The sequence below is a fragment of the Pristiophorus japonicus genome, chromosome 21, assembly GCF_044704955.1.
Source record: "Pristiophorus japonicus isolate sPriJap1 chromosome 21, sPriJap1.hap1, whole genome shotgun sequence".
Classification (NCBI taxonomy): Eukaryota; Metazoa; Chordata; class Chondrichthyes; family Pristiophoridae; genus Pristiophorus; species Pristiophorus japonicus.
The window spans coordinates 80,293,916-80,311,688 of NC_091997.1; the positions used below are offsets into that span (position 1 = coordinate 80,293,916).

Below are 17,773 nucleotides of genomic sequence, written 5' to 3' on the forward strand. Positions count from 1 at the left end.
AAAGTTTTTGGAGTGTGCCCCTCTTTACTCAGGGGGCACTTGATTTCTCTGTCTACAAAAATAGTTGTAGAGCTGTTGATTTGGGAGTGGCTTAGCCAGTCATGTGTCCACAAGACTGAATAAAACCCCAGCCAGTTGGGTTTGGGGGATCCACGATAAAGCCTGGTGGATGAACTGGTCATCATAGGCAGTCCCTCGGAAATCGAGGAAGACTTGCTTCCACTCTTAACATGAGTTCGTAGGTGGCTGAACAGTCCAATACGAGAACCACAGACTCTGTCACAGGTGGGACAAATAGTCGTTGAGGGAAGGGGTAGTTTGCCACACGCTCTTTCCACTGCTTGCACTTGATTTCTGCATGTTCTTGGCGACGAGACTCGAGGTGCTCAGCGCCCTCCCGGATGCACTTCCTCCACTTAGGACGGTCTTTGGCCGGGGACTCCAAGGTGTTGGTGGAAATGTCGCATTTTATCAGGGAGATTTTGAGGGTGTCCTTGTAATGTTTCCATTGCCCACCTTTGGCTCGTTTGCCCTGAAGGAGTTCCGAGTAGAGCTCTTGCTTTGGGAGTCTCGTGTCTGGCATACGAACTATGTGGCCTGCCCAGCGGAGCTGATCAAGTGTAGTCAGTGCTTCAATGCTGGGGATGTTGGCCTGGACGAGGACACTAACGTTGATACGTCTGTCCTTCCAGGGGATTTGTAGGATCTTGCAGAGACATCGTTGGTGGTATTTCTCCAGCGATTTGAAGTGTCTGTTGTACATGATCCATGTTTCTGAGCCATACAGGAGGGCGGGTATTACTACAGCCCTGTAGACCATGAGCTTGGTGACAGTTTTGAGGGCCTGGTCTTCAAACACTCTTTTCCTCAGACGGCCGAAGGCTGCACTGGCGCACTGGAGGTGGTGTTGGATCACGTCGTCAATGCCTGCTCTTGTTGATAGGAGGCTCCCGAGATAAGGGAAGTGGTCCACGTTGTCCAGGGCCGTGCCGTGGATCTTGATGACTGGGGGGCAGTGCTGTGCGACGGTGACAGGCTGGTGGAGGGCCTTTGTCTTACTGATGTTTAGCGTAAGGCCCGTGCTTCCGTACGCCTCAGTAAATACGTTGACTATGTCCTGGAGTTCAGCCTCTGTGTGTGCGCAGACGCAGGCGTCGTCCACGTACTGTAGCTCGACGACAGAGGTTGGGGTGGATTTGGATCTGGCCTGGAGACGGTGAAGGTTGAACAGGTTCCCACTGGTTCTGTAGTTTAGTCTTAAAGTACAACCCAACTCGGGAGCATCAAAGCAGCATTACAGACGGCTCAAGGCTGAGGTCCAACAAAAACCTGGGACCTAAAGAACAGGTGGTGGATGGAGAAAGCACAGGAGATGCAGCAGCTGGCCGACAGCCATGATGTGCGAGGATTCTTCATCACAGTCAAGGCCACCAAATACCCAAGACCCCACCCCACTACTGGCCAAGAACGGGAAAACACTCATCAAAGACACCGAGGCAGTCAGGGCCCGCTGGAAGGTGCACTTTGAAGATCTCCTCAATTGAGACTCTGCCTTTGACTCGAATATTCTCGACTCCATTCCGCAGCATGCTACCCGCCACCATGAGACCCCAAAGCTGCACGAGGTAGAAAAAGCCATAAGACAGCTAAAAAAACAAGGCTACGGGAGCGGATGGAATCCCTGCTGAGGCACTGAAGTATGGCGGAGAGGCACTGCTGGCGCGAATACATGATCTCATCTCTCTCATCTGGAGGGAGGAGAGCATGCCGTGAGATCTTCACGATGCAGTGATCGTGACCATCTTTAAAAAAGGGGACAAGTCCGACTGCGGCAACTACAGAGGAATCTCCCTGTTATCAGCCACTGGGAAAGTCATCGGTCGAGTCCTCAACCGTCTTCTCCCCGTGGCCGAGGAGCAGTGTGATTGTTAAACCTTTTGCTAGTAAGCCAACTAGTTTTTTACAGCAATGTTTTGCTATGAATTCTTAAGCAAATACATTACAGAAGGATACGCTGATAGGGTTAGTTGAATTAACTAGAGTGGGGGGAGGCCCGTGGGGAGCACAAACACCGGCTGAATACGTTTTGCTAATTTACCACCCATAGCTGCATCCTCATAGTTACATTTCTCCAGTCTATTAGTTTGGTCGTTGTGCTATCTATATCTCTCTCAATTATCTTACACTTTATTGTACTGTGATCATTACTCCCAGATGTTCTTATCTTTCCATTCATTCCCCTTTACTAGATCTAGAAATGCTTCCTCCTCTGTTGATTTCTTACATTGTAGGGTCATTTGGTGATAACTGAGCACTAACTGTGGTGTCGTTAGCCTTAACGCATCGTTAACACTGCCTCAGACCATTGCTCATCTCCCTTTTTCTTACCATTAGATTGCTTTTATTTCCACCCGAACTCTCTTCCCCCTTTACTAGTTTCTCCAGTCGCTACGGAGAAAGTCTTCTTTCTCGAGTCCTATTTATCCTTTCTGCCAGCACCTTGGTCCAAGCCCAGGAACGGTAGCATAATGGTAATGTTCCTGGACTAGTAGTCCTGAGGCCTGGGCTAGTGATTCTGAGGGAAACGAGTTCAAATCCCACCATGGCAGCTGGTGAATTTAAATTCAGCTTTGTAAATCTGGAATTAAAAAACTAGTACCTGGTCTGGCCTATATGTGACTTCAGACCCACAGAAATGTGGTTGACTCTTAACTGTCTTCTGAAATGGCCCAGCAAGTCACTCAATTGTCAATTAAGAATGGCCAATAAATTCTGCACTTGTCATATCCCAGAAATGGAAAAAAAAAAATTTAGGTGCAAGAAATGTTCACACTATATTTTGGGGGAGCTGCATGGCCTATTCAGATGTCCGCTCATTCGCGTTTTTTTGTTTATTTAGAAGTGATCTGGGCAGCTTAACAGCAACATTGGGTGCAGCCTGTCCCAGAGGGTACAGCTCCTTCCTGTCATCGCGGGTTTGCTCATTGAAAAGCAGTTGTAAGGAATGAGGGAAATTGAGGGCATTGTAAATCCCCCCCCCCGCCCCGGCTGCACCCGCTTTGACATCCCTGAGCTCCCCCCGCTCCCCAAACAGATCCCCCTCCTTTAAATACTGGCAAATAAAACTGGGACCCTGTGAATCCAATTTCCAGCTGTGCTTTCGATGGATATCCCGGCATTGCACCAAAATGTGCACCAAAATTCAGGGCCTTTCTTTATATGCAGGTTACACTGAGTGCAATCTTTACCTTTATAGATCCAAGTTAATGATTACCATTGTATAAAATAATACGATTAATTTCTGGCCATTAAGTGCCTTGGAACGATGTTGGTCACCTGGAATTGTCGTTGCTATGGGGACACGGGCATGGGACACGATGATAGTTTCGCGACACAGTGATGTATTTTCAGGCAGATGGAGTCACAGTGATGGGCTAATTCAGAGGAAAGTTACAACATAAACACACTTTGATATCCCTGCAAAAGATTAGTGATTTGAAGCTTACGCAGGATTGCATCAGGATTTGGTATTAATTTGCCTTCTGGCTTTGCATAGATGTGAATTTGATTATAAAATCGAGAGGGAGGAATTCTATTCTGATACAGGTGAGCCATGCTCTAACTGAATGGCAGGACAGGCTCGAGGAGCTGAATGGCATCCTCCTGTTCCTATTTTTACCTGTAAATGTAAATTGATTCAACTACTACACCAAGCGTAACCTTTATCTTATGCATTGTCAGAGGTGCCGACTTTCGGATGAGACGTTTGTTTGTTGTGTGAAGTCTGTAACACTGTTATGTAACACTGAATGTACCCTTACACTGTACATACCTTACCTGTACACCACAGGGTGCTGCTACTGGAGACCTAAGGGTTGCCTGCACACTGCAGGTAACCCAGTATAAAAGGGAGCTCACAGCTTGGTGTCCTGACTCAAGGAGCTGCAAATAAAGGACTACAGGTCTACACAGTTTAAGTATCATAACCTGCCTCATGGAGTCATTACTAAAGGTGCTTACATACACTACAACTGGCAACGAGGATACGAGGTCACGAACTACACGCTCAGTATGTCTAATCTCAGTAACTTCCAGCAATTTACAGAGGGGGAAGATTGGGACACTTTTGTCGAAAGATTCAAACATTTCTTTATAGCCAACATCCTGGATGGGGACACACCAGCTGCACGACTGAAGAAAGCACACGGCCATCTTGCTTAGCAGTTGTGGGCCCACCATCCATGGTCTCGTCACAGACTTGCTAGACCCAGCGAAGACAACCACCAAAAGCTATGAGGAACTTGTAACACTCATACAGGAGCAACTAAAACTGAAAGAAAGCATCCTCACAGCCAGGCACCGGTTCTACATTTACCGGCGACCCGCAGGCCAAGAAATTACTAAGTGTGCTGCACACCTAAGAAGACTAGCTGCATCGTGTGATTTTGGAGACCACCTTAATGAAGCCCTAAGGGACATATTCGTCATTGGAATCGGCCACGAGGGCCTCCTGCACAAGTTGCTCTCGGCTGACATCACGGTCACCCTGCAGAAAGCAATTCAAGTGAGCCAGGCCTACATGGTTTTGGTCGGCGATTCCAGGCAAATACTGACCCAGGACTCTAAACTGGCGAGTGCAGTGCATGGCTGCTGCCAAAGGCACAAATGCTGCCTTGACTCCAGCAACCCTGAGTCCGCCACATGGGGCAAACCGGGTGGCTCCATGCTGGCGCCGTGGAGGAAACCACAGGGCCCACCAGTGCCGCTACAAAGACTATGCATGCAAAGGCTGCAAAGAGAAAGGGTACCTTCAAAGGATGTGCAGAAAAAGCTGTACTCACCGCGTCTCTGATGAGTTGGCTGATCACCGGGGCTCCGACACAGATGAAGGTGAAGTTGCTCAATCTCTGGAAGAAGGGTATGGAGTTTATACCTGCTCCACCGAAAGTTCTCCGTGGACGATGGAAGTAGATATCGACAGGGTGCCAGTTTCCATGGAGATCGACACAGGGACGAGCCAGTCTGTGATGAGCTAAACGACCTTTGAAAAAATTTGGATGAATCCTGCCACGCGACCAAAGCTGTCTCCTGTCCAAGCACCGCTGCTCACCTACAACAAAGGTAAAATCCAAATCGTTGGCAGCGTGGATATCCAGGTCTCCCAGGGCGGTGTGTTGACCGAACTCCCCCTGTGGATCGTTGCCGGCGATGGTCCCTCGTTGCTGGGAAGGAATTGGATGAACCCGGTCCAAATCAGTCGAAGTGGCGATGGTTTCTGGGCTCCCGCAATCGACATCAAACATGGATCCATCGCTGCATCCAGAGATCCCACTGTCCAGCTCGACTGCGCGGCGATGACTCCACAACACCACGGCAAAATCTCCAGGACCGAAAATGCAAACTCCACTTTCCGGGCCGGGGCACACCTCCAAGAGGTGAACATCGTCGAAAGAAGTGGATTCCCGACATCCAGGGCCGAACCTGTGGAAGAAAAGACCACCATAGCCCACCTGGAGGACAGCCACGAGGGGAAGAACCTGCAATCAAAATGGCCACGGCCATACCACGAGGGGCAGCATTGGAGGAGCGACACGTGGCACCGAGCGGCCAATCGGATTGGAAGGTTCCCTTAAAGGAGACCGGTAACCAAAGAAATTTAAAGGGACAGTTTCAACTAAAAAAGGACAAGGATTTTAAAACAAAAGATGCAACAAAAGGGTGCAAGTATGAAAATGTATGCAATGTAACCATGAATTATGATGCTGGTGTAACTAATATGACTAATGAGATGAATGCTTGTGTAAGTAAGGTTAAGAACAAGCTTGTTATGTTTGATAATTATGACAGAGTTTGAAATGCCTAATGTAACCATGTCTGGTGAGACCATGACACCCAGAAGTGATGCAAATGCTGTAATGTATAATGCAGACTCGACTATGTGTGATCAGAGCCAAGGTGTCATGTATACTGGTAGGACACTGTTAAAGGACATTGGGTCCTAAATGGACCATGGTGATGCTAGAGGAATCCCCCTGTGGGAGACCCTCAGGTCCAGCAGGCTACCTGACCATGTAGCCTAGACCTTTGGAACAAATGTGATGCCCCTTGCAGGACACACACACACTCAGTGGGAGCAGACCCATTACAGGGACAGTGGTCAATGGACAGCCCAGTCACCATCAATGGCAACCAGCACCAGACCAGTCCTACAGCCTCTGGCCACCAGGGCCAACACCAGGAGCAAGAGGCCAATACCCTCCAGCTTCCCTGGCAAACCCTGGGATGACCTGATCCTTATCCCCATTAGTGGACAAGGAGCCCACCCAGTCCTGTGGCCCTGTCCACCACCACACAATTACCCACATCACAGTGTATGCACCCTATCCACTGCTGCTGTGGCTACCCCCCTGAGGGATCCCACAACAGTGACACCCACATGGTCTGTGTGTGAGGGGGGGGGGGGGGAAACGTACGAGGCCAGCCTCAAGCACAGGGGTCACACCTGGCAACCACACAACCCTCACCACAACCTCCCATAGCCCACCACTGATCACCTCCCCTGGTCATGACAATAAGGATATGAAAAATGCTTAGGGGGGAGTATTGTTGTATATGCATGCTTCTTTGTTGTGTGATGTCTGTAACACTGTTATGCCACACTGATTGTACCCTTTCAATGTACACACCTTACCTGGACACCAGAGGGTGCTGCTGCTGGAGACCTAAGGGTTACCTGCACACTGCAGGTAACCCAGTATAAAAGGGAGCTCACCTCTTGGTGTCCTCACTCTAGGAGCTGCAAATAAAGGACTACAGGTCTACACAGTTTAAGTATCATATCCTGCCTCGTGGAGTCATTACTAAAGGTGCCTACATACACGACATCGTTAAACCATCTGTCCTCTCAGGTGGACGTAAAAGATCCTGTGGCACTATATTAAAGAGCGGGGGTGCCCTGGCCAATATGTATCCCTCAACTAACATAACAAAAACAGCTTATCTGGTCATTATCACATTGCTGTTTGTGGAATCTTGCTGTGCGCAAATTGGCTGCTGCGTTTCGAAGAAGAGCGGGGGAGTTCTCCCCGGTGTCCGGGCCAACAATTATTCCTCAATTAGGTAAATCCAAGTTAATGATTACCATTGTATAAAATAATACGATTAATGTGTTGCCGTTGAATGTCTTGGATATTTTAAGAATGTTGAAGGCTCTAGGTCCTCGAGTTGGGATTCTTGGCCCTTCTAGATTTCAGCTGCCATACCACGAGGAATGAGAATTCATTTTGTTTTTACATTTTGCAAACCTTCGGCCTCTTTCCACCCCACAGGAAATGGTAAAATCCAGAAGGTTCTTGAGACAGGTCAGTCAGCCTTCACCATATCCGAACTTAAGGTTTTAAAGGAGCCGGGACCGATCGTATCAATGTGTCTCGATTCTGAAACCGTAAGTGCAAAGGTCAAGGGTCATCATCCTGACCTGGAAGTGATCGCGGCAACAACATCAATGAGAAATATTTTTCCTCAGTTTAAAAAAAAGACATTGAAAATATTTTTTTGTTTTCTTTCTAGAAGCAGCTGTACGTTACCACGACCAAAGAGCTGGTTCGGTTCCCATTGGCGCAGTGTGACAAATATAATCCAAGCTGTGAAAGCTGTGTTATGGCCAGAGACTCTTACTGTGGATGGAAAGCTGACAAAAAGAAATGTGTCCCCATCACACCGGGTATTAGGTATGTCTTGAGAACAGTTTTTCATATCGTAATTCAAACCTATCCCTCATTTTTCATCCTTTAAAGTGTGCGTGGTTCCACATGAACCCACCTGTGCCTCGCTGAAGAGGCCGTTCCCCATTCACGATGGTGGGCACTGAAGGCGTGTTTTTGAAGCCTTTAGTCCAACAACAGGCTTGTTGCTGCCAGTACAAGCTGCGAACTCCTGCTCCGCGTGACTTTGTGTTTTGTTTAATGCTCACTTAGATTGCTCACACACATGTTGTGCAAGGGCCACATCGTTCGCATGCCCAACACTAGACTCCCTCAGCAAGTGCTCTACCCGGAACTCCTACACGGCAAATGAGCTCCAGGTGAGCAGAGGAAACGTTTCAAGAACACCTTCAAAGCCTCCTTGACAAAGTGTAACATCCCCACTGTAAGGTTCGAAAATCTACGGCCGCATTTTATTGGAACACCCTAAGGACAAGAAAACTAAATGGGATCGTTCTATACATTTTAAGTGAACATTTTTGGCCAAGTGAAATCCTCAGACCAGGCAGGCTGGGAAACGTGTGGGCGGACACAGACATTGTGGAGTCTGGCTCACAAGCGAGACAGAGGCACTGGCCAATGGGGGAAAAGTGCATTCTGGCAGGCCAATCAGGGGTCGAGTTGGACCTGAAGCGGGGAAATCCTCAACCAATGGGGACTACCCGGCCCAGTTTGAAAATATGACTCGCCCCTAATCAAATTATGAACATCTGATTAAACATTCAAAGCTATCTCCCTGCCCAAACTTACACAATTGGGTACAAATATAGGACCTAGAGAACCACTGGGGGAACAGAGAGGAAGCCACTGGAGCAGTGAGGAAGGAGAGAAGCAGCTGGAGCAGTAGGAGAAGGAGTCGAGGAGCAGTAGCAGTCACAGCCCGACAGAAACCGAGAGAGAACGGAGACGGACTGTTACTGGCTGGGAAACCTACCATCGAACGGGCCCTGGACTCGACTTGTGTGCAGAATATACAACCCAACTACCGAGAGGCCCAACATCATCTCAAGAAGCCGAGCCGCACACCGAACAACGCTCCGAGGCCAACCAGCTGAAGAACCAGAGACGGAAGTAACTGGGAGAGGCAACATTCACTCCAGCTACCCCGTAAACCAACCATCCTAAGGCTAACAAAATAACTGTCAAAAGGGATGGTAAGTATTATCCTGGGGTTTCTTTTCCCAACTGTCAGCCGAGGTCAGTCAGGTAAAAAGGGCGGTGGGGGTGGTCTTGGAAATGTCTTGTAAAGATAAAATTGTGTAAGGTTTTCGTTGTATCCATTTCTTCCCATAGATTTTCATAGTTTATAAGTGTGTGTCAGATATGTGTTTTGATGAAGTTTGATCTTGTTGGAAACTTACCGTGGTTAATAAATTGGACTAACCCATTTTTATTTTGTTCCCAGGACCACTCGTCTCTAAGTGTTTTGTTTTCCCTTGTGGAAGCTCATAATCCACCAAAATTCTGAGCTTAGAACCAGATAGGAGTGCTAGGGTGCTTCGCAGCCGCCAGTTTAGTGGTCAGCGAGCCATAAGCTGCTGGACCTTCCCCGAGAAGGGACAGAGAGGCCCAATACACCAACAGCCACCAAAGACTCCCGTAATTAGGCAGAGCAAAAACCCCCTACACTCATGGCGAGCCAGGTAGGAGCTCAGTGGGAGAATGAGCTTACAACCTCAGAGAAGGTGGAACAGGCAGCATGGTGGCCAGATCTCCGGAACGACGTCCGTGATTTCTGCGCAGCCTGTCTGGTGTGTGCAGCCAACAACCCAGACCCCCAGAAAAGAAAGACATCCATGGGACACATCAGGCGGGTAGAGGAACCATGGCAGTCGATCCAAATCGACTACATAGGGCCCCTACCAACCGCCCAGGAGGGGTACAAGTACTGTCTAGTGCTGGTGGATGTATTCTCCAAATGGGTGGAAGCCTTCCCTTGCCGAACAGCTACTGCATTGGGGACGGCCAAGATCCTGGTCAAGAAAGTGTTCTCAAGGTGGGGTCTTCCGCAGTTTGTGGCGTCCGACCAGGGAAGCGACTTCAGGTGATGCAGGCCACCTTAAAGGGGATTAAAGCACGATGGCAAGTAGCGTACAACCCCCAGTCCTCAGGCCCTGTAGAGCGTCTCAACCGCACCATCAAGGAAAGGCTCCGCAAGGAGACAGGGAATTCACCCAACAGATGGGTAGAGGTCTTGCCACTGGTCCTTATTGGGATCCGGGCCAGTCAGTCGAAAAGCACAGGGTATTCACCCCACGAGCTGATGACTGGGAGACCCATGAGGACCCCAGTACACACATTGGTGCCGGGTCTCACCGAAGGATAGCTTCAGGAAGCTAACCGAGACCGCTTTGCTGGGAATCTGCTGGAACAGCTGGAGCAGATTCACTGGCAGGCAGCCACCAACATGGGAAGACAGCACTTTAGTAACAAGCTGCTGCTGGAACCCCGTAGCCACCACGACTGGGAAATAGGCGACCAGGTCATGGTACGCAGCTTCGCCAGGGTGGGGGTGTTCGAGCCACTGTACATGGGACCCTATAGTAGACAAGGCAAGCCCTATGGTTTATGCGGTCCAATTAACCCGCCGGGTAAAGTGGTACCACATAAACCAATGCAAGCGGTTCGACCCTACTAGGGCAGGAAAAAGGAAGGCTCCCACAGGTAAAGAAACCTCACGGGAGGCAGAGGACATTCCGGTGGATGTGGAGGCTGTAACAGAGGTCAACCCCGGCCCCGAAGCCCCACAACCCGGAATAGTCCACTGCCACAGTAGGACCATCACACAGCAGAGTGAAGTGGCACAGCCCGATAGGCAGGAAAGGGACTTAGCACAGGAGAAGGGAGCCCTGTGCAGTATAACGACAGGGCAGATAGAGGAAGGGATAGACCAGTGGGAGGACCAAGGGGTGCAGCCCGTAACATGGGACTCCGCGCCCCTGGTTAGGCGTAGTTCCCGAGTGGGGCAGCCGAGGCTGCCTTGGTCCGCCGTATACCTTCCCGCCCGTCCCAGAGTCAGACGAGGAAAGAAGCACAAGAGTGGCAGACTGTGCGGTAAAAGGGACACCGCCGAAAGACCCGGGAACGATCCCAGACACCGAAGGGCTCACAGAAATGGAAGCAGGACAGTTAAAAGAAGTCCTCCTGCAAGCCCTACAAAAGGGGGCAGTCCGGCTCCTGGGGTAAGGTCAGCAAGGTGGCCAACCAAGCCAAGTCAGTATCAGAGACTGACCTGGCCACCCGGAGACGGGTGGCATTGTATATAGCCTGGTGTTCTGTATATAGTTTAGGGAGATTTTAAAGTGAGGGGATGGTGTTTTTATTTTGTGATGTTACTCCAGTCGAGCCTGAAGAAGTCTCAGGCAACACTGTGTTCAATCTTGTGTTCCAGAAGATGCTCCGAACCGTCGCGATGTTATTTACCTACCTGGGGACCTGCACCGGACAGAAACTCGACATCGAGATGTCTTTGACATACGGGTGCTCCGGGGACAGGGCGCCAATCGTGACCACGGGAGAAGGGATCATGGAGGCAGAAGGCCAGGCCACCTACTTCCACAAGGGGAGATGGCCTGGGTGGTTGGGTTCGAATTCCACCCGGTATTCGAGCCACGAGAGTTTTGCCTATGGGGAGGCCTCCATCCCTTGCCCCGAAATCGAGATGGCCACGTCCCGGGTTCGGGTGACAGAGGGAAGGAGGGTGTGTTTAACGTGTGTTAGGGACATACCTTTGGGACGCTGGTGGTGGCTCAGGAAACTGAGCGCGGACGTCGAGGACAGCAGCTCAGACTGGGAACGTCTGAACAATGACACGTCATGGGGTCACCGGGGGGGCGGTCATTGTGTGTTGGGAGAAAGGGTGGGCCTATGATCAGGGGATCTATACATGCCTATGGGGGTCAGCCCAGGTGTGCCCAGCGGGTTTGTCCATTGCCTTTGCCAGATAATGGAAGGACTCGGGGAAGGGGATGGAATGGGATTGCAGCAGGGAAGACTGTGTGCTCCCTCGCTTCCGGGTACTAGTCAACGCCACCGAGCTGCTGGCTCAGGTGAAGAAACCCCTGCCCACGCCCAAGCCCATTGACAGTAATGGATGTCCGCCCACCACTAGGGGACCTGGGAATGGGTTAGTGTTCGTACCGACAGATAAGTTAGTGTACCAAGGAGTACATTATGCTGTTGCTTCAGTAATTCTAAACCTGACAGAAGTTCGCCTACCCGTCTTCTGCCCCAGAGAAACCGAGTTATTGTACCAAGCTCTACTGAAGGAAATGTTCAGGAGCTTCTACGAGCTGGACTTTGGGGACGTTAATGTGGCGGACCTGTATAGACAAGAAGATACAACCGAGCGGGGCAGACAACGCAGGGGGGTCATGAATTATGTTTTCACCGGATTTAACACTGGGGCATCCGTCATGAACAGCCTGGATGATGTGCAGCTGGCCCTACAGATCAATGGGTTAAAGTCACAGCTCCGCAGCATCCTAGGGAAAGAGAATAATGTGTTGGGTTCACGAGGGGGTGGCTATGACTGTGCATCTGAAAGAAATTATTGCCCAGCTAGAGGCTCACGCCCGGACAATAGACACCTTGATCAAGGAGGACCGGCTGGCCTCTGATCAGGCTGCACAGAACGAGGTGTGTGTACTCTATGGGGCCTGGTTGCTGGGAGAGGGACGGAGCAATTTGGAAGACCTTAGGCAAGGTCGGAGCCCCTCCTGGATCAGCAAACAGCACCTGGAGGCACTACACCCATACAGCAGCATCCTCAGTCCCTGCCAACTCCGCGTGGCGTAAGAAGCCTATCCTGTCCCTGTTGACTGGGAAATCCAACCACACTATTGTGGGTATAGTTGTGCGAATGCCAGTGATGGGGCCATCCGCCAAGCCAGCACCCCTGTACTGTGTGGAGAACATTGGAGTCATTCGCGGGGGGGCGTTACACGTCCGTTTCGCAACGGTCCCACCCTATGTCATTGTGTGGGAACGCGCAATGAGGGGTACAGACCTATCTGGCTGCCGTAGCCAGGGAGCACAGGTCATCCTGTGTCCCCAGCACTTGAACGCCTTCGGGAGGCCACAGTGCGGGTTTAGCACTGCTGGGGCAGAACCTATAAATTGCACGATGGAGGTGACGGCACCTGGCCATGTACCTCCACAGATAGCATATGTAGGTGGTGGGACGTATTGTGTCGCCACGACTACCCACCGATATAGACACGGCTCGAGTAAGTGGTGTGATATTCCGGACAGCAGTTTTTGCTTTAAACCTAGGGCAGAAGTTCAAGTGGCACAGGAAGGGATCATCCCAATCCCAGAACCCTCCACGGTCCACCTCACGGTACAGTATAACGCGAATGATCTGCAGAACTATGTTGCCCATTTTGGGTACCCCATACCCTTACTCCCTGAGAAACTCACCGCCCTGTTGAAGTCAGTGGATCTCAGCCAAAAGCATTATTACACCCTACAGCAAAAGACCAAAGACATAGCCCTCAAAATCGCGGACATAGTAGTAAGGACTACATCTAACTCCTTTTTGAATATATTTAGTGAATTGGCCTCAACAACTTTCTGTGGTAGAGAATTCCACAGGTTCACCACTCTCTGGGTGAAGAAGTTTCTCCTCAACTCGGTCCTAAATGGCTTACCCCTTGTCCTTAGACTGTGACCCCTGGTTCTGGACTTCCCCAACATTGTGAACATTCTTCCTGCATCTAACCTCTCTAAACCCATCAGAATTTTAAACGTTTCTATAAGGTCCCCTCTCATTCTTCTGAACTCCAGTGAATACAAGCCCAGTTGATTCAGTCTTTCTTGATAGGTCAGTCCCGCCATCCCAGGAATCAGTCTGGTGAACCTTCGCTGCACTCCCTCAATAACAAGAATGTCCTTCCTCAGGTTAGGAGACCAAAACTGTACACAATACTCCAGGTGTGGCCTCACCAAGGCCCTGTAGCAACACCTCCCTGCCCCTGTACTCAAATCCCCTCGGTATGAAGGTCAACAAGCTATTTGCTTTCTTAACCGCCTGCTGTACCTGCATGCCAACCTTCAATGACTGATGTACCATGACACCCAGGTCTCGTTGCACCTTCCTTTTTCCAAATCTGTCACCATTCAGATAATAGTCTGTCTCTCTGTTTTTACCACCAAAGTGGATAACCTCACATTTATCCACATTATACTTCATCTGCCATGCATTTGCCCACTCACCTAACCTATCCAAGTCGCTCTGCAGCCTCATAGCATCCTCGCAGCTCACACTGCCACCTAACTTAGTGTCATTCGCAAATTTGGAGATACTACATTTAATCCCCTCATCCAAATCATTAATATACAGTGTAAACAGCTGGGGCCCCAGCACAGAACCTTGCGGTACCCCACTAGTCACCGCCTGCCATTCTGAAAAGTACCCATTTACTCCTACTCTTTGCTTCCTGTCTGACAACCAGTTCTCAATCCATGTCAGCACACTACCCCCAATCCCATATGTTTTAACTTTGCACATTAATCTCTTGAGTGGAACCTTGTCGAAAGCCTTCTGAAAGTCCAAATATACCACATCAAATGGTTCTCCCTTGTCCACTCTACTGGAAACATCCTCAAAAAATTCCAGAAGATTTGTCAAGCATGATTTCCCTTTCACAAATCCATGCTGACTTGGACCTATCATGTCACCTCTTTCCAAAAGCGATGCTATGACATCCTTAATAATTGATTGCATCATCTTACCCACTACCGATGTCAGGCTGACCGGTCTATAATTCCCTGTTTTCTCTCTCCCTCCTTTTTTAAAAAGTGGGGTTACATTGGCTACCCTCCACTCCATAGGAACTGATCCAGAGTCAATGGAATGTTGGAAAATGACTGCCAATGCATCTGCTATTTCCAAGGCCACCTCCTTAAGTACTCTGGGATGCAGTCCATCAGGCCCTGGAGATTTATCGGCCTTCAATCCCATCAATTTCCCCAACACAATTTCCCGTGAAGTTGCATGTTCAGCCATGAACTCATTGAATGGCAGTGCAGGCTAGAAGTACCGAATGGCCTACTCCTGCACCTATTTTCTATGTTTCTATGAGAGTAGATATCTCGGTTTGACTTCGCATGGCCTCCCACACACTGGTGATTGTACAACTGGTCATTGTCCTATGTCTCATCATCAATGTCTGCAGATCCAAAAGAGCCCAAATAGCACGGGGTTATCTTAAAATATTCCAGAAACAACAGAAAGACAGCCCAGTCTAACACACAAGAATGCCATTTTGTTTCCAGGTGGTTTTAAACAGAAGGGAATGTTCTGGTTTACCGTAACACGACGAAAACTAGTACCTGGAAACTGACTGGCATTGTCAACTACGTAAGCTGTTAAAACTATCCATGACAGAACACAATACGGACTTACTTATCACAGATATACATTTGTACAGTGTAAATACATCTGTTCGATATGCTGTGATGGCGGAATAATCTTTCAAGGAATGCAAGGATCACGCGACATGATGTGCTATAATTATGTACTTAACTCTATGTAACTAAAAGCAAAAATGGTACCTTGTTTGTAGCTTACCTGTAAAGGAGCATGGATAGTGCAAAATTATGGATATAAATATTGTTTGTGCACATTGGTTTATGCGGGTCTATAGTTTAGAGTAATTATGGGGATGGCTGACACTTGGGAAGCTCTAGGATTTTCTTGCAAACCTTTTGACGTCTATACCCGGGTGTGTCAAGATGGGGGAGTGTAAGGTTCGAAAATCCACGGCCGCATTTTATTGGAACACCCTAAGGACAAGAAAACTAAATGGGATCGTTCTATACATTTTAAGTGAACATTTTTGGCCAAGTGAAATCCTCAGACCAGGCAGGCTGGGAAACGTGTGGGCGGACACAGACATTGTGGAGTCTGGCTCACAAGCGAGACAGAGGCACTGGCCAATGGGGGAAAAGTGCATTCTGGCAGGCCAATCAGGGGTCGAGTCGGGCCTGAAGCGGGGAAATCCTCAACCAATGGGGACTACCCGGCCCAGTTTGAAAATATGACTCACCCCTAATCAGATTATGAACATCTGATTAAACATTCAAAGCTATCTCCCCGCCCAAACTTACACAATTGGGTACAAATATAGGACCTAGAGAACCACTGGGGGAACAGAGAGGAAGCCGCTGGAGCAGTGAGGAAGGAGAGAAGCAGCTGGAGCAGTAGGAGAAGGAATCGAGGAGCAGTAGCAGTCACAGCCCGACAGAAACCGAGAGAGAACGGAGACGGACTGTTACCGGCTGGGAAACCTACCATCGAACGGGCCCTGGACTCGACTTGTGTGCAGAATATACAACCCAACTACCGAGAGGCCCAACATCATCTCAAGAAGCCGAGCCGCACACCGAACAACACTCCGAGGCCAACCAGCTGAAGAACCGGAGACCGAAGTAACTGGGAGAGGCAACATTTACTCCAGCTACCCCGTAGACCAACCATCCTAAGGCTAACAAAATAACTGTCAAAAAGGGATGGTAAGTATTATCCTGGGATTTCTTTTCCCAACTGTCAGCCGAGGTCAGTCAGGTAAAAAGGGCGGTGGGGGTGGTCTTGGAAATGTCTTGTAAAGATAAAATCGTGTAAGGTTTTCGTTGTGTCCGTTTCTTCCCAAAGATTTTCATAGTTTATAAGTGTGTGTCAGATATGTGTTTTGATGAAGTTTGACCTTGTTGGAAACTTACCGTGGTTAATAAATTGGACTAACCCGTTTTTTTTTGTTCCCAGGACCACTAGTCTCTGAGTGTTTTGTTTTCCCTTGTGGAAGCTCATAATCCACCAAAATTCTGAGCTTAGAACCAGATAGGAGTGCTAGGGCGCTTCGCAGCCGCCAGTTTAGTGGTCAACGAGCCATAAGCTGCTGGACTGTCCCCTAGAAGGGACAGAGAGGCCCAATACACCAAAGGCCCCCGTAATTGGGTAGAGCAAAAACCCCCTACACCACCGACACCTGGGAGTCCCTGGCCAAAGACCGGCCTAAGTGGAGGAAGAGCATCGGGGAGGGAGCTGAGCACCTCGAGTCTCGTCGCTGAGAGCATGCAGAAACCAAGCGCAGGCAGTGGAAGGAGCGTGCGGCAAACCAGACTCCCCACCCACCCTTTCCTTCAACCACTGTCTGTCCCACCTGTGACAGAGACTGTAATTCCCGTATTGGACTGTACAGTCACCTGAAAACTCACTTTTAGAGTGGAAGCAAGTTTTCCTCGACTTCAAAGGACTGCCTATGATATGATGATGTACAGTCCTGAAAAGGAACATTATTTTTAAATGCAGGTCCAACACTGCCCTGTCCATAATCTCCCTTGTGACCCCTGTAACGAAGTTATTAAATTAGTGCTGTTTTGGGCTGTGAAAGCAGTATTGTAGCAGCAACTAACCACTCGGGAAAGGATTGGAAACTGTGCAAGTTCACCAATCCCAGCACACGGACTCTAAACTTTATATCGTACTTCATTTTGCAGGGATGTGGTCCAAGATCTTGAAAAATGTGATTTCAGAAATTATACTGAAGAAAAAGGTGAGATTATATATAGATACACGCACTCAGACAGACTCACATAACTTACTGAAAAACTCTCCAAAAATAGAATATACTAGTAAATCTCTTTTATATGACCACAAACATAGCCAAGGTCTTGGGGGGCAAGATTGCCCCATGCTGGATTTGGGGCGCAGAATTTGATTTATCCGATTGTTTATCGCCTGGCAGTAGGAGGCCACATGAGCCCCGGAATTGGGCTCCTTACCTGAAAGAAAAGTTGCTGCCGGTCTCGAACGCTCCTGGGGCGGGAGCGCTGCGCTGACGCATCGCAATGTTTCACCCCGCCCCCTCGCCTTAAAGGAGCCTCCTCCTTTCACCTCACCCTATCACCATCTCCTTCTATTCCTTTCTCCCTCATATGCTTGTCCAGCGTACCTTTAAATGCATCGATACTATTCGCCTCAACCACTCCCTGTGCTCACGAGTTCC

The 17,773-nt window shown here is 49.3% G+C and overlaps 1 protein-coding gene across 1 annotated transcript in view; it reads left to right on the forward strand.

The window, feature by feature from the left end:
- LOC139234132 (semaphorin-7A-like) overlaps positions 1–17,773 on the forward strand; it is a 61,156-nt gene that overhangs the window by 41,406 nt on the left and 1,977 nt on the right. Inside the window, exons 11-13 of the mRNA XM_070865100.1 lie at positions 7,329–7,444; positions 7,570–7,730; positions 17,265–17,320. Coding sequence (XP_070721201.1) covers positions 7,329–7,444; positions 7,570–7,730; positions 17,265–17,320 — 333 coding nt within the window. The remainder of the gene's footprint in view (positions 1–7,328; positions 7,445–7,569; positions 7,731–17,264; positions 17,321–17,773) is intronic.